General features: G+C 49.5%; 1 protein-coding gene across 3 annotated transcripts in view; it reads right to left on the bottom strand.

Moving 5' to 3' along the window:
- The window catches only part of whamm (WASP homolog associated with actin, golgi membranes and microtubules), a 35,884-nt gene that overhangs the window by 19,206 nt on the left and 1,841 nt on the right, over positions 1-14,837 (bottom strand). For 2 of the 3 annotated variants that reach the window (XM_090223182.1, XM_090223184.1), the window contains exons 2-3: positions 6,303-6,476; positions 2,902-3,052 (exon numbers count right to left, since the gene is read on the bottom strand). In XM_090223182.1, coding sequence (XP_090079308.1) covers positions 2,902-3,052; positions 6,303-6,476 — 325 coding nt within the window. Of the gene's footprint in view, positions 1-2,901; positions 3,053-6,135; positions 6,255-6,302; positions 6,477-14,837 lie in introns of those variants that run through there. The other variant, XM_090223183.1, reaches the window with a different exon arrangement.

Raw genomic sequence — 14,837 nt, 5'->3', positions numbered from 1 at the left:
TGTGGAGAGCTGCTATAAGGGGGGGGGGGGGGCAGCTGAGAGGGTCTGGAGAGAGCTGCTCTAAAGGAGGAGGGGGGGCAGCTGAGAGGGTCTGTGGAGAGCTGCTCTAAAGGAGGAGGGGGGGCAGCTGAGAGGGTCTGTGGAGAGCTGCTCTAAAGGAAGAGGGGTGGCAGCTGAGAGGGTCTGTGGAGAGCTGCTCTAAAGGAGGAGGGGGGGCAGCTGAGAGGGTCTGTGGAGAGCTGCTCTAAAGGAGGAGGGGGGGGGGCAGCTGAGAGGGTCTGTGGAGAGCTGCTATAAGGGGGGGCAGCTGAGAGGGTCTGGAGAGCTGCTATAAGGGGGGGCAGCTGAGAGGGTCTGGAGAGCTGCTCTAAAAGGGGGGGGCAGCTGAGAGGGTCTGTGGAGAGCTGCTATAAGGGGGAGGCAGCTGAGAGGGTCTGGAGAGCTGCTCTAAAAGGGGGGGGCAGCTGAGAGGGTCTGTGGAGAGCTGCTATAAGGGGGGGGCAGCTGAGAGGGTCTGTGGAGAGCTGCAATAAGGGGGGGGGGGCAGCTGAGAGGGTCTGTGGAGAGCTGCTATAAGGGGGGGGGCAGCTGAGAGGGTCTGTGGAGAGCTGCTATAAGGGGGGGCAGCTGAGAGGGTCTGGAGAGCTGCTATAAGGGGGGGCAGCTGAGAGGGTCTGGAGAGCTGCTCTAAAAGGGGGGGGGCAGCTGAGAGGGTCTGTGGAGAGCTGCTATAAGGGGGGGGGCAGCTGAGAGGGTCTGTGGAGAGCTGCTATAAGGGGGGGGGCAGCTGAGAGGGTCTGCGGAGAGCTGCTATAAGGGGGGGGGCAGCTGAGAGGGTCTGTGGAGAGCTGCTATAAGGGGGAGGCAGCTGAGAGGGTCTGTGGAGAGCTGCTATAAGGGGGGGAAGCTGAGAGGGTCTGGAGAGCTGCTCTAAAAGGGGGGGGGGCAGCTGAGAGGGTCTGTGGAGAGCTGCTATAAGGGGGGGGGCAGCTGAGAGGGTCTGTGGAGAGCTGCTATAAGGGGGAGGGGCAGCTGAGAGGGTCTGGAGAGAGCTGCTCTAAAGGAGGGGGGGGGGCAGCTGAGAGGGTCTGTGGAGAGCTGCTCTAAAGGAGGAGGGGGGGCAGCTGAGAGGGTCTGTGGAGAGCTGCTCTAAAGGAGGAGGGGTGGCAGCTGAGAGGGTCTGTGGAGAGCTGCTCTAAAGGAGGAGGGGGGGCAGCTGAGAGGGTCTGTGGAGAGCTGCTCTAAAGGAGGAGGGGGGGGGGGCAGCTGAGAGGGTCTGTGGAGAGCTGCTATACGGGGGGGCAGCTGAGAGGGTCTGGAGAGCTGCTATAAGGGGGGGCAGCTGAGAGGGTCTGGAGAGCTGCTCTAAAAGGGGGGGGCAGCTGAGAGGGTCTGTGGAGAGCTGCTATAAGGGGGGGGGCAGCTGAGAGGGTCTGTGGAGAGCTGCTATAAGGGGGGGGCAGCTGAGAGGGTCTGTGGAGAGCTGCTATAAGGGGGGGGGCAGCTGAGAGGGTCTGTGGAGAGCTGCTATAAGGGGGGGCAGCTGAGAGGGTCTGGAGAGCTGCTATAAGGGGGGGCAGCTGAGAGGGTCTGGAGAGCTGCTCTAAAAAGGGGGGGCAGCTGAGAGGGTCTGTGGAGAGCTGCTATAAGGGGGGGGGCAGCTGAGAGGGTCTGTGGAGAGCTGCTATAAGGGGGGGGGGGGCAGCTGAGAGGGTCTGTGGAGAGCTGCTATAAGGGGGGGGGCAGCTGAGAGGGTCTGTGGAGAGCTGCTATAAGGGGGGGGCAGCTGAGAGGGTCTGTGGAGAGCTGCTATAAGGGGGGAGGCAGCTGAGAGGGTCTGTGGAGAGCTGCTATAAGGGGGAGGCAGCTGAGAGGGTCTGTGGAGAGCTGCTATAAGGGGGGGAAGCTGAGAGGGTCTGCGGAGAGCTGCTCTAAAGGAGGAGGGGGGGGCAGCTGAAAGGGTCTGTGGAGAGCTGCTATAAGGGGGGGGGGGCAGCTGAGAGGGTCTGGAGAGCTGCTCTAAAAGGGGGGGGGGCAGCTGAGAGGGTCTGTGGAGAGCTGCTATAAGGGGGGGGGCAGCTGAGAGGGTCTGTGGAGAGCTGCTATAAGGGGAGGGGGGGCAGCTGAGAGGGTCTGTGGAGAGCTGCTATAAAGGGGGGGCAGCTGAGAGGGTCTGTGGAGAGCTGCTATAAGGGGGGGGCAGCTGAGAGGTTCTGCGGAGAGCTGCTCTAAAAGGGGGGGGGCAGCTGAGAGGGTCTGTGGAGAGCTGCTATAAGGGGGGGGCAGCTGAGAGGGTCTGCGGAGAGCTGCTCTAAAAGGGGGGGGGCAGCTGAGAGGGTCTGTGGAGAGCTGCTATAAGGGGGGGGCAGCTGAGAGGGTCTGTGGAGAGCTGCTCTAAAAGGGGGGGGGCAGCTGAGAGGGTCTGTGGAGAGCTGCTATAAGGGGGGGGCAGCTGAGAGGGTCTGCGGAGAGCTGCTCTAAAAGGGGGGGGGCAGCTGAGAGGGTCTGTGGAGAGCTGCTCTAAAAGGGGGGGGAGCAGCTGAGAGGGTCTGTGGAGAGCTGCTATAAGGGGGGGGAAGCTGAGAGGGTCTGGAGAGCTGCTATAAGGGGGGGGGGCAGCTGAGAGGGTCTGTGGAGAGTTGTTATAAGGGGGGGGGGGGAAGCTGAGAGGGTCTGGAGAGCTGCTATAAGGGGGGGGGAAGCTGAGAGGGTCTGTGGAGAGCTGTTATAAGGGGGGGGCAGCTGAGAGGGTCTGTGGAGAGCTGCTATAAGGGGGGGGGAAGCTGAGAGGGTCTGGAGAGCTGCTATAAGGGGGGGGGGGGGGCAGCTGAGAGGGTCTGGAGAGCTGTTATAAGGGGGCTCTTAATGCTTCATACACACACTCTCTCTCTCTCTCTCTACCTCCAAGGGCTTTGGATGTTTCTATGAAGTAGCTGACTGTGATGTCCTGTATGGAGGAGACTGCGTCCTCTCCTCTCCTCCTCCACTCCTCTGCCTCTCTCTCCAGTGCTGCTATCCTCTTAGGACCCAACTCCTCCTCATCCAGAGACTTCTGATAGGGGCCAGGAGAGAACAGAAGAAAGGCTTTACATTCTAGAACAGCGACATCGGGGGGAGGGGGGTTAGAACAGCGACATCGGGGGGAGGGGGGTTAGAACAGCGACATCGGGGGGAGGGGGGTTAGAACAGCGACATCGGGGGTGGGGGGAGAGAACAGCGACATCAGGGGACGGATTAGAACAGCGACATCGGGGGGGAGGGGGGTTAGAACAGCGACATCGGTGGGAGGGGGGTTAGAACAGCGACATCGGGGGGAGGGGGGTTAGAACAGCGACATCGGGGATGGGGGATTAGAACAGCGACATCGGGGGGGGGTTTAGAACAGCGACATCGGGGGGGGGCTTAGAACAGTGACATCGGGGGGGGATTAGAACAGCGACATCAGGGGAGGGGGATTAGAACAGCGACATCAGGGGAGGGGGATTAGAACAGCGACATCGGGGATGGGGGATTAGAACAGCGACATCGGGGATGGGGGATTAGAACAGCGACATCGGGGATGGGGGATTAGAACAGCGACATCGGGGATGGGGGATTAGAACAGCGACATCGGGGATGGGGGATTAGAACAGCGACATCGGGGATGGGGGATTAGAACAGCGACATCGGGGATGGGGGATTAGAACAGCGACATCGGGGATGGGGGATTAGAACAGCGACATCGGGGATGGGGGATTAGAACAGCGACATCGGGGGAGGGGGATTAGAACAGCGACATCGGGGGAGGGGGATTAGAACAGCGACATCGGGGATGGGGGATTAGAACAGCGACATCGGGGATGGGGGATTAGAACAGCGACATCGGGGGAGGGGGATTAGAACAGCGACATCGGGGGAGGGGGATTAGAACAGCGACATCGGGGATGGGGGATTAGAACAGCGACATCGGGGGGGGGGTTTAGAACAGCGACATCGGGGGGGGGGCTTAGAACAGCGACATCGGGGATGGGGGATTAGAACAGCGACATCGGGGATGGGGGATTAGAACAGCGACATCGGGGGGGGGGTTTAGAACAGCGACATCGGGGGGGGGCTTAGAACAGCGACATCGGGGATGGGGGATTAGAACAGCGACATCGGGGATGGGGGATTAGAACAGCGACATCGGGGGGGGGGTTTAGAACAGCGACATCGGGGGGGGGGCTTAGAACAGTGACATCGGGGGGGGATTAGAACAGCGACATCGGGGGGGGGATTAGAACAGCAACATTCGGGGGGGGGGGGGTTAGAACAGCGACATCGGGGGGGGATTAGAACAGCGACATCGGGGGGGGGGGGGGGGGTTAGAACAGCGACATCGGAATTTAGGACCCAACTCCTCCTCCAGGGACACTGTGGCTGTGTTTAGACAGGCAGACCAATTATTTTCCAATATTCTTTTCACTAATTGTTTTACTGATCAGATCACCAATTCATTGGCCTGCCTGTTTAAAACACAGTAAGAGGGACACAGACATACACTACATGGTCAAAATGTGGACACCTGTATGTGGACACCTGCTCATTGAACATCTCATTCCAAAATTATGGGCATTAATATGGAGTTGGTCCCCCCTTTGCTGCTATAACAGCTTCCACTCTTCAGGGAATGCTTTCCACTAGATGTTGGAACATTGCGGTGGGGACTTGCTTCCATTCAGCCACAAGAGAGTTAGTGAGATCGGGCACTGTTGTTGGGCGATTAGGCCTGGCTCGCAGTCGCCGTTCTAATTCATCACAAAGATGTTCTATTGGGTTGAGGTCAGGGCTCCTGTGCAGGCCAGTCAAGTTCTTCCACACCAATTTCGACCATCCATTTCTGTATGGACCTCGCTTTGTGCACTGGGGGCGTTGTCATGCTGAAACAGGAAATGGCTTTGCCAAACATTTTGCTAGAATGTCATTGTATGCTGTAGCGTTAAGATTTCCCTTCACTGGAACTAAGGGGCCAAAACCATGAAAAACAACTCCAGAACATTATTCCTCCCCCACCAAACTTTACAGTTGGCACTATGCATTCGGGCAGGTAGCGTTCTCCTGGCATCCCCCAAACCCAGATTGGTCTGTCGGACTGCCAGATGGTGAAGCGTGAGTCATCACTCCAGAGAACGCATTTCCACTGCTCCAGAGTCCATTGGCGGTAGATTTACACCCCTCCAGCCGACGCTTGGCATTACACATGGTGATCTTAGACTTGTGTGCAGCTGCTCAGCCATGGAAACCTATTTCATGAAGCTCACGACGAACAGTTCTTGTGCTGACGTTGCTTCCAGAGGAAGTTTGGACTTGGCAGTGAGTGTTGCAACCGAGGACAGATTATTTTTCTGCGCTTCAGCACTCAGCGGTCCCGTTCTGTGAGCTTGTGTGGCCTTTGACGAACTGACTTGTTGGAAAGGTGGCATCCTATGACGATGCCACGTTGAAAGTCACTGAGATCTTCAGTAAGGCCGTTCTACTGACAACGTTTGTCTATGGAGATTGCGTGGCTGTGTGTTTTTTCGATTTTATACACGTGTCAGCAATGGGTGTGGCTGAAATACCCGAATCCACTAATTTAAAAGGTGTCCACAGAATTTTGTTTACATGTTGTATAAGGGTTTAGGACAAAACCACTGAAAGTCCGGGTGTCTCACAACCACGATGAAACAACACAGCTTTTTCCCCTTCACGTTTCAAAAAGAGAAATTAGCCGTTTTCACAAATGAGTTGATTTGGGCACAAAAATGACATGAACATGATAATAGAATTCAAAATGTTGATTATTTGACTTCTGTGAACGTGACAGAGAAATGTGTCTTTGACCTCAGCTTGGTGACAGAGACCAGAGCAGTTGGATTCTGGCTGTATTCCGCCTTGTATCAAAAACTCATGAGCAGACGGTGTGTCTCTGGTTCACGCTAAATTACAATCAATCAGTGTGTGTGTGTGTGTACGAGCGTGGGTTTCTGCGTAGTGTGAGTCGGCGTAGTGTGTGTGTGTATGTGTGTGTGTGTCTCTCCGCCTACCAGTATCTTCATCTGGTAGAGCCCTGCCAGTTCTCTCATGTCTCTGAAGGGAGGGGTGTGTGTGTGTGTGTGTGTGTCTCTCTCCACCTACCAGTATCTCCATCTTGTAGAGCCCTGCCAGTTCTCTCATGTCTCTGAAGGGAGAGGTGTGTGTGTGTGTCTCCACCTACCAGTATCTACATCTTGTAGAGCCCTGCCAGTTCTCTCAGATCTCTGAAGGGGGAGGGTGTGTGTGTGTGTGTGTCTCTCTCCACCTACCAGTATCTCCATCTTGTAGAGCCCTGCCAGTTCTCTCATGTCTCTGAAGGGTTGCAGCAGGTACTGGTAGAAGGTGGTTGCTACGGTGACCAGGTCCTGGTAGGCTAGGTCCTCCTCGTGGTAGATCTGTAGCAGTAGAATCATTCTGTCTGCACCTCCATGACTCTGAAGGATCTGTCAATCAATCAATGCATTCTATTATATTAGGCTAATCAATCAAATTATATTTACACGAAACAGACTAGCGTATTACAGTATCTCACATTTAAAAAAAAAAAAAAAAAGACATGTATTTGTCAGGTGATTGGCCAGTTCACTTTATGACCTGTGGAACGAACTCCGGCCAACGTCAGGTGAAGAAGTTAAAGTCCAAAGTCACTGACCTGTATGAAGTCCTTTATGTACCAATGAACAACATCCCAAAACTATCCCTTAAGTCTTCTCCCAGAGCTAGGCTAATGCCTTTAGCTCAGTGAACTAACACAGTCCTGTAGCCCACAGATGACCATGGCCTGGTTACTGTTCGTTATGATGACAGACAGATATATAGGTCTTGTTTTATTTATCTTTGAAGATCTATTCTACCACAACTTTGATGTGGACTTAGTGTCCCACTGTTCTGGATCTATTCTACCATGACTTAGTGTCCCACTGTTCTGGATCTATTCTACCATGACTTAGTGTCCCACTGTTCTGGATCTATTCTACCATGACTTAGTGTCCCACTGTTCTGGATCTATTCTACCATGACTTAGTGTCCCAGTGTTCTGGATCTATTCTACCACGACTTAGTGTCCCACTGTTCTGGATCTATTCCACCACGACTTGATGTGGACTTAGTGTCCCACTGTTCTGGATCTATTCTACCACGACTTAGTGTCCCACTGTTCTGGATCTATTCTACCACGACTTGATGTGGACTTAGTGTCCCACTGTTCTGGATCTATTCTACCACGACTTAGTGTCCCACTGTTCTGGATCTATTCTACCACGACTTGATGTGGACTTAGTGTCCCACTGTTCTGGATCTATTCTACCGCGACTTGATGTGGACTTAGCGTCCCACTGTTCTGGATCTATTCTACCACAACTTAGTGTCCCACTGTTCTGGATCTATTCTACCACAACTTAGTGTCCCACTGTTTTGCTCTAACAAAGAAGAACGGAGCATTCCTTCCTAGCTTGCATGCAGGAAGGTGTTACCGAAGGACATTTACATGTCTGAAGCAGAAGAACGGAGCATTCCTTCCTAGCTTGCATGCAGGAAGGTGTTACCGAAGGACATTTACATGTCTAAAGCAGAAGACAATGCTACCGGTCAAAAGGACCCTCCTGAAGTGACGCTGCTCGGACCCTGAACTGCTGTTTCTGAAGACGGTCTACAGTGACTACAGTCCCGTCCAGTTAACACTTCTTTTGTCTGATCCAGAATCAAGGGAGTTCAAGGGAGAATTATGTAGGGCTTCCGAGCCCACGAATGTGACTCATTACACTTTATGTAAAAGGTTGTATTGTCTTCTCAGGAATTCAGCCTTCTCTGTGCTGCTCTCAACCATCCTCATTCTGTCAAACCTCTGTGAAGCTGTCATTACATCCTGTAGGTCTGATATCTAATTGGAGGTTAACTTTACAGTAATGCTATTGGTCAACTCTTGGGGCCTTTTAGGAAATGACCCCCTCTCTTCTCTCTCTCTCTCCCTGTCTGATCTAGAATAATGCCTTGTCATGTTAGTATTGTGTTCATTCTTCAGCTGTATGCCTTGGTGGTGAATCCATTCTTTAGACAGAGTAATTACATATCTGCCTTTGATATGGACAATTAGTATTCCTTTCTCTACCTTTATGACAGTGACTTACTGGGTTTGTAATACTCTGTGTGTGTGTGTGTGTGCGTACAAGAGGTGTCACTACAGTCCCTGGTTCGAATCCAGGCTGAATCACATCCGGCCGTGATTGGGAGTCCCATAGGGCGGCGCACAATTGGCCCAGCGTCGTCCGGGTTTGGCCGGGGTAGGCCCTCATTGTAAATAAGAATTTGTTCTTAGCTGACAATAAATAAACATATGGGTCAAAGCGTTCCTTAATTTTTTGGACAGGTATTCTGCCACTGTGTACTCTCTGTTTAGGGCCAAATAGCATTCCTTAAGTTTGGGTCAGTCAGTGGTCAGGTATTCTGCCACTGTGTACTCTCTGTTTAGGGCCAAATAGCATTCCTTAAGTTTGGGTCAGTCAGTGGTCAGGTATTCTGCCACTGTGTACTCTCTGTTTAGGGCCAAATAGCATTCCTTAAGTTTGGGTCAGTCAGTGGTCAGGTATTCTGCCACTGTGTACTCTCTGTTTAGGGCCAAATAGCATTCCTTAAGTTTGGGTCAGTCAGTGGTCAGGTATTCTGCCACTGTGTACTCTCTGTTTAGGGCCAAATAGCATTCCTTAATTTTGGGTCAGTCAGTGGTCAGGTATTCTGCCACTGTGTACTCTCTTTTTAGGGCCAAATAGCATTCCTTAAGTTTGGGTCAGTCAGTGGTCAGGTATTCTGCCACTGTGTACTCTCTGTTTAGGGCCAAATAGCTTTCCTTAAGTTTGGGTCAGTCAGTGGTCAGGTATTCTGCCACTGTGTACTCTCTGTTTAGGGCCAAATAGCTTTCCTTAAGTTTGGGTCAGTCAGTGGTCAGGTATTCTGCCACTGTGTACTCTCTGTTTAGGGCCAAATAGCATTCCTTAAGTTTGGGTCAGTCAGTGGTCAGGTATTCTGCCACTGTGTACTCTCTGTTTAGGGCCAAATAGCATTCCTTAAGTTTGGGTCAGTCAGTGGTCAGGTATTCTGCCACTGTGTACTCTCTGTTTAGGGCCAAATAGCATTCCTTAATTTTGGGTCAGTCAGTGGACAGGTATTCTGCCACTGTGTACTCTCTGTTTAGGGCCAAATAGCATTCCTTAAGTTTGGGTCAGTCAGTGGTCAGGTATTCTGCCACTGTGTACTCTCTGTTTAGGGCCAAATAGCATTCCTTAAGTTTGGGTCAGTCAGTGGTCAGGTATTCTGCCACTGTGTACTCTCTGTTTAGGGCCAAATAGCATTCCTTAAGTTTGGGTCAGTCAGTGGTCAGGTATTCTGCCACTGTGTACTCTCTGTTTAGGGCCAAATAGCATTCCTTAAGTTTGGGTCAGTCAGTGGTCAGGTATTCTGCCACTGTGTACTCTCTGTTTAGGGTCAAATAGCATTCCTTAATTTTGGGTCAGTCAGTGGACAGGTATTCTGCCACTGTGTACTCTCTGTTTAGGGCCAAATAGCATTCCTTAAGTTTGGGTCAGTCAGTGGTCAGGTATTCTGCCACTGTGTACTCTCTGTTTAGGGCCAAATAGCATTCCTTAAGTTTGGGTCAGTCAGTGGTCAGGTATTCTGCCACTGTGTACTCTCTGTTTAGGGCCAAATAGCATTCCTTAAGTTTGGGTCAGTCAGTGGTCAGGTATTCTGCCACTGTGTACTCTCTGTTTAGGGCCAAATAGCATTCCTTAAGTTTGGGTCAGTCAGTGGACAGGTATTCTGCCACTGTGTACTCTCTGTTTAGGGTCAAATAGCATTCCTTAAGTTTGGGTCAGTCAGTGGTCAGGTATTCTGCCACTGTGTACTCTCTGTTTAGGGCCAAATACCATTCCTTAATTTTGGGTCAGTCAGTGGTCAGGTATTCTGCCACTGTGTACTCTCTGTTTAGGGCCAAATAGCATTCCTTAAGTTTGGGTCAGTCAGTGGTCAGGTATTCTGCCACTGTGTACTCTCTGTTTAGGGCCAAATACCATTCCTTAATTTTGGGTCAGTCAGTGGACAGGTATTCTGCCACTGTGTACTCTCTGTTTAGGGCCAAATACCATTCCTTAATTTTGGGTCAGTCAGTGGTCAGGTATTCTGCCACTGTGTACTCTCTGTTTAGGGCCAAATAGCATTCCTTAAGTTTGGGTCAGTCAGTGGTCAGGTATTCTGCCACTGTGTACTCTCTGTTTAGGGCCAAATACCATTCCTTAATTTTGGGTCAGTCAGTGGACAGGTATTCTGCCACTGTGTACTCTCTGTTTAGGGCCAAATACCATTCCTTAATTTTGGGTCAGTCAGTGGACAGGTATTCTGCCACTGTGTACTCTCTGTTTAGGGCCAAATACCATTCCTTAATTTTGGGTCAGTCAGTGGACAGGTATTCTGCCACTGTGTACTCTCTGTTTAGGGCCAAATACCATTCCTTAATTTTGGGTCAGTCAGTGGACAGGTATTCTGCCACTGTGTACTCTCTGTTTAGGGCCAAATACCATTCCTTAATTTTGGGTCAGTCAGTGGACAGGTATTCTGCCACTGTGTACTCTCTGTTTAGGGCCAAATAGCATTCCTTAAGTTTGGGTCAGTCAGTGGTCAGGTATTCTGCCACTGTGTACTCTCTGTTTAGGGCCAAATAGCATTCCTTAAGTTTGGGTCAGTCAGAGGTCAGGTATTCTGCCACTGTGTACTCTCTGTTTAGGGCCAAATAGCATTCCTTAAGTTTGGGTCAGTCAGTGGTCAGGTATTCTGCCACTGTGTACTCTCTGTTTAGGGCCAAATAGCATTCCTTAAGTTTGGGTCAGTCAGTGGTCAGGTATTCTGCCACTGTGTACTCTCTGTTTAGGGCCAAATAGCATTCCTTAAGTTTGGGTCAGTCAGTGGTCAGGTATTCTGCCACTGTGTACTCTCTGTTTAGGGCCAAATAGCATTCCTTAAGTTTGGGTCAGTCAGTGGTCAGGTATTCTGCCACTGTGTACTCTCTGTTTAGGGCCAAATAGCATTCCTTAAGTTTGGGTCAGTCAGTGGTCAGGTATTCTGCCACTGTGTACTCTCTGTTTAGGGCCAAATAGCATTCCTTAATTTTGGGTCAGTCAGTGGTCAGGTATTCTGCCACTGTGTACTCTCTGTTTAGGGCCAAATAGCATTCCTTAAGTTTGGGTCAGTCAGTGGACAGGTATTCTGCCACTGTGTACTCTCTGTTTAGGGCCAAATAGCATTCCTTAAGTTTGGGTCAGTCAGTGGTCAGGTATTCTGCCACTGTGTACTCTCTGTTTAGGGCCAAATAGCATTCCTTAAGTTTGGGTCAGTCAGTGGTCAGGTATTCTGCCACTGTGTACTCTCTGTTTAGGGCCAAATAGCATTCCTTAAGTTTGGGTCAGTCAGTGGACAGGTATTCTGCCACTGTGTACTCTCTGTTTAGGGCCAAATAGCATTCCTTAAGTTTGGGTCAGTCAGTGGTCAGGTATTCTGCCACTGTGTACTCTCTGTTTAGGGCCAAATAGCATTCCTTAAGTTTGGGTCAGTCAGTGGTCAGGTATTCTGCCACTGTGTACTCTCTGTTTAGGGCCAAATAGCATTCCTTAAGTTTGGGTCAGTCAGTGGTCAGGTATTCTGCCACTGTGTACTCTCTGTTTAGGGCCAAATAGCATTCCTTAATTTTGGGTCAGTCAGTGGTCAGGTATTCTGCCACTGTGTACTCTCTGTTTAGGGCCAAATAGCATTCCTTAAGTTTGGGTCAGTCAGTGGTCAGGTATTCTGCCACTGTGTACTCTCTGTTTAGGGCCAAATAGCTTTCCTTAATTTTGGGTCAGTCAGTGGTCAGGTATTCTGCCACTGTGTACTCTCTGTTTAGGGCCAAATAGCATTCCTTAAGTTTGGGTCAGTCAGTGGTCAGGTATTCTGCCACTGTGTACTCTCTGTTTAGGGTCAAAGCGTTCCTTAAGTTTGGGTCAGTCAGTGGTCAGGTATTCTGCCACTGTGTACTCTCTGTTTAGGGCCAAATAGCATTCCTTAAGTTTGGGTCAGTCAGTGGACAGGTATTCTGCCACTGTGTACTCTCTGTTTAGGGCCAAATAGCATTCCTTAAGTTTGGGTCAGTCAGTGGTCAGGTATTCTGCCACTGTGTACTCTCTGTTTAGGGTCAAAGCGTTCCTTAAGTTTGGGTCAGTCAGTGGTCAGGTATTCTGCCACTGTGTACTCTCTGTTTAGGGCCAAATAGCATTCCTTAAGTTTGGGTCAGTCAGTGGTCAGGTATTCTGCCACTGTGTACTCTCTGTTTAGGGTCAAAGCGTTCCTTAAGTTTGGGTCAGTCAGTGGTCAGGTATTCTGCCACTGTGTACTCTCTGTTTAGGGCCAAATAGCATTCCTTAAGTTTGGGTCAGTCAGTGGTCAGGTATTCTGCCACTGTGTACTCTCTGTTTAGGGCCAAATAGCATTCCTTAATTTTGGGTCAGTCAGTGGTCAGGTATTCTGCCACTGTGTACTCTCTGTTTAGGGCCAAATAGCATTCCTTAAGTTTGGGTCAGTCAGTGGACAGGTATTCTGCCACTGTGTACTCTCTGTTTAGGGCCAAATAGCATTCCTTAAGTTTGGGTCAGTCAGTGGTCAGGTATTCTGCCACTGTGTACTCTCTGTTTAGGGCCAAATAGCATTCCTTAAGTTTGGGTCAGTCAGTGGTCAGGTATTCTGCCACTGTGTACTCTCTGTTTAGGGCCAAATAGCATTCCTTAAGTTTGGGTCAGTCAGTGGACAGGTATTCTGCCACTGTGTACTCTCTGTTTAGGGCCAAATAGCATTCCTTAAGTTTGGGTCAGTCAGTGGTCAGGTATTCTGCCACTGTGTACTCTCTGTTTAGGGTCAAATAGCATTCCTTAATTTTGGGTCAGTCAGTGGACAGGTATTCTGCCACTGTGTACTCTCTGTTTAGAGCTTAATAGCATTCCTTAAGTTTGGGTCAGTCAGTGGTCAGGTATTCTGCCACTGTGTACTCTCTGTTTAGGGCCAAATACCATTCCTTAATTTTGGGTCAGTCAGTGGACAGGTATTCTGCCACTGTGTACTCTCTGTTTAGGGCCAAATAGCATTCCTTAAGTTTGGGTCAGTCAGTGGTCAGGTATTCTGCCACTGTGTACTCTCTGTTTAGGGCCAAATAGCATTCCTTAAGTTTGGGTCAGTCAGTGGTCAGGTATTCTGCCACTGTGTACTCTCTGTTTAGGGCCAAATAGCATTCCTTAAGTTTGGGTCAGTCAGTGGTCAGGTATTCTGCCACTGTGTACTCTCTGTTTAGGGCCAAATAGCATTCCTTAAGTTTGGGTCAGTCAGTGGTCAGGTATTCTGCCACTGTGTACTCTCTGTTTAGGGTCAAATAGCATTCCTTAATTTTGGGTCAGTCAGTGGACAGGTATTCTGCCACTGTGTACTCTCTGTTTAGGGCCAAATAGCATTCCTTAAGTTTGGGTCAGTCAGTGGTCAGGTATTCTGCCACTGTGTACTCTCTGTTTAGGGCCAAATAGCATTCCTTAAGTTTGGGTCAGTCAGTGGTCAGGTATTCTGCCACTGTGTACTCTCTGTTTAGGGCCAAATAGCATTCCTTAAGTTTGGGTCAGTCAGTGGTCAGGTATTCTGCCACTGTGTACTCTCTGTTTAGGGCCAAATAGCTTTCCTTGAGTTTGGGTCAGTCACAGTGGTCAGGTATTCTGCCGCTGTGTACTCTCTGTTTAGGGCCAAATAGCATTCTAGTTTGCTCAGTTTTATTGTTAATTCTTTCCAATGTGTCAAGTAATTATATTTTTGTTTTCTCATGATTTGGTTGGGTCTAATTGTGTTGCTGTCCTGGGGCTCTGTGGGGTGTGTTTGTGTTTGTGAACAGATCCCCAGGACCAGCTTGCTTAGGGGACTCTTCTCCAGGTTCATCTCTCTGTAGGTGATGGTTTGTTACGAAGGTTTGGGAATCGGTTCCTTTAAGCATCTCTTTTCTGGATTTGGATAATTAGCAGGTATCATCCTAATTCTACTCTGCATGCATTATTTGGGGTATTCTTACAGAATTCTGCATGCAGAGTCTGAATTGCCATTTTGTTTTATCTTGGTTGGTGAGTGTGCCCCAGACTTAACAACCATAAAGGGCAATTGGTTCTAGAAATTATTCAAGTATTTTTAGCCAGATCCTAATAATTGGGATGTTGAATTTTGTTCCTTTTCATGGCATAGAAGGCCCTTCTTGCCTTGTCTCTCAGATCGTTCTCTCTCTCTCCCTCTTAAACATCTCCACTCTCTTGCCAAACTAATCCAGCCTCGATGCTCACCTCACACCCACAGGATTAGAGCAGCATGGTACAGGAAATAAGGAGAGAAGAGTACATTTTGTTCTGCCTTTGAAACATCTTGGTTGTTGTGTATATAGACACTGTACAGGCCTATATTACTGCACAGGGTTGTGCATGGATAATAGGGAGAGAGAAATCAAATCAAATGTTATTTGTCACATACACCGAATACAGCAGGTATAGACCTTACTGGGAAATGCTTACTTACAATACCTTAACCAACAATGCAGTTAAAAAATTAGAGTTAATAAAATATGTACTAAATAAACTATATATATATATATATATATATATATATATATATATATATATATATATATATATATATATATATATATATATATATATATAATTTTTTAAGTAACAATAAAACGACATAACAATAACGAGGCTATATACAGGGGGCAC

This window comes from Oncorhynchus mykiss, chromosome 26, assembly GCF_057628025.1.
Source record: "Oncorhynchus mykiss isolate SJ-2025 chromosome 26, ASM5762802v1, whole genome shotgun sequence".
In the NCBI taxonomy this organism is placed as follows: Eukaryota; Metazoa; Chordata; class Actinopteri; order Salmoniformes; family Salmonidae; genus Oncorhynchus; species Oncorhynchus mykiss.
Note: the sequence above shows the minus strand (reverse complement) of the source record. Positions and strands in the feature narration are given on the sequence as shown.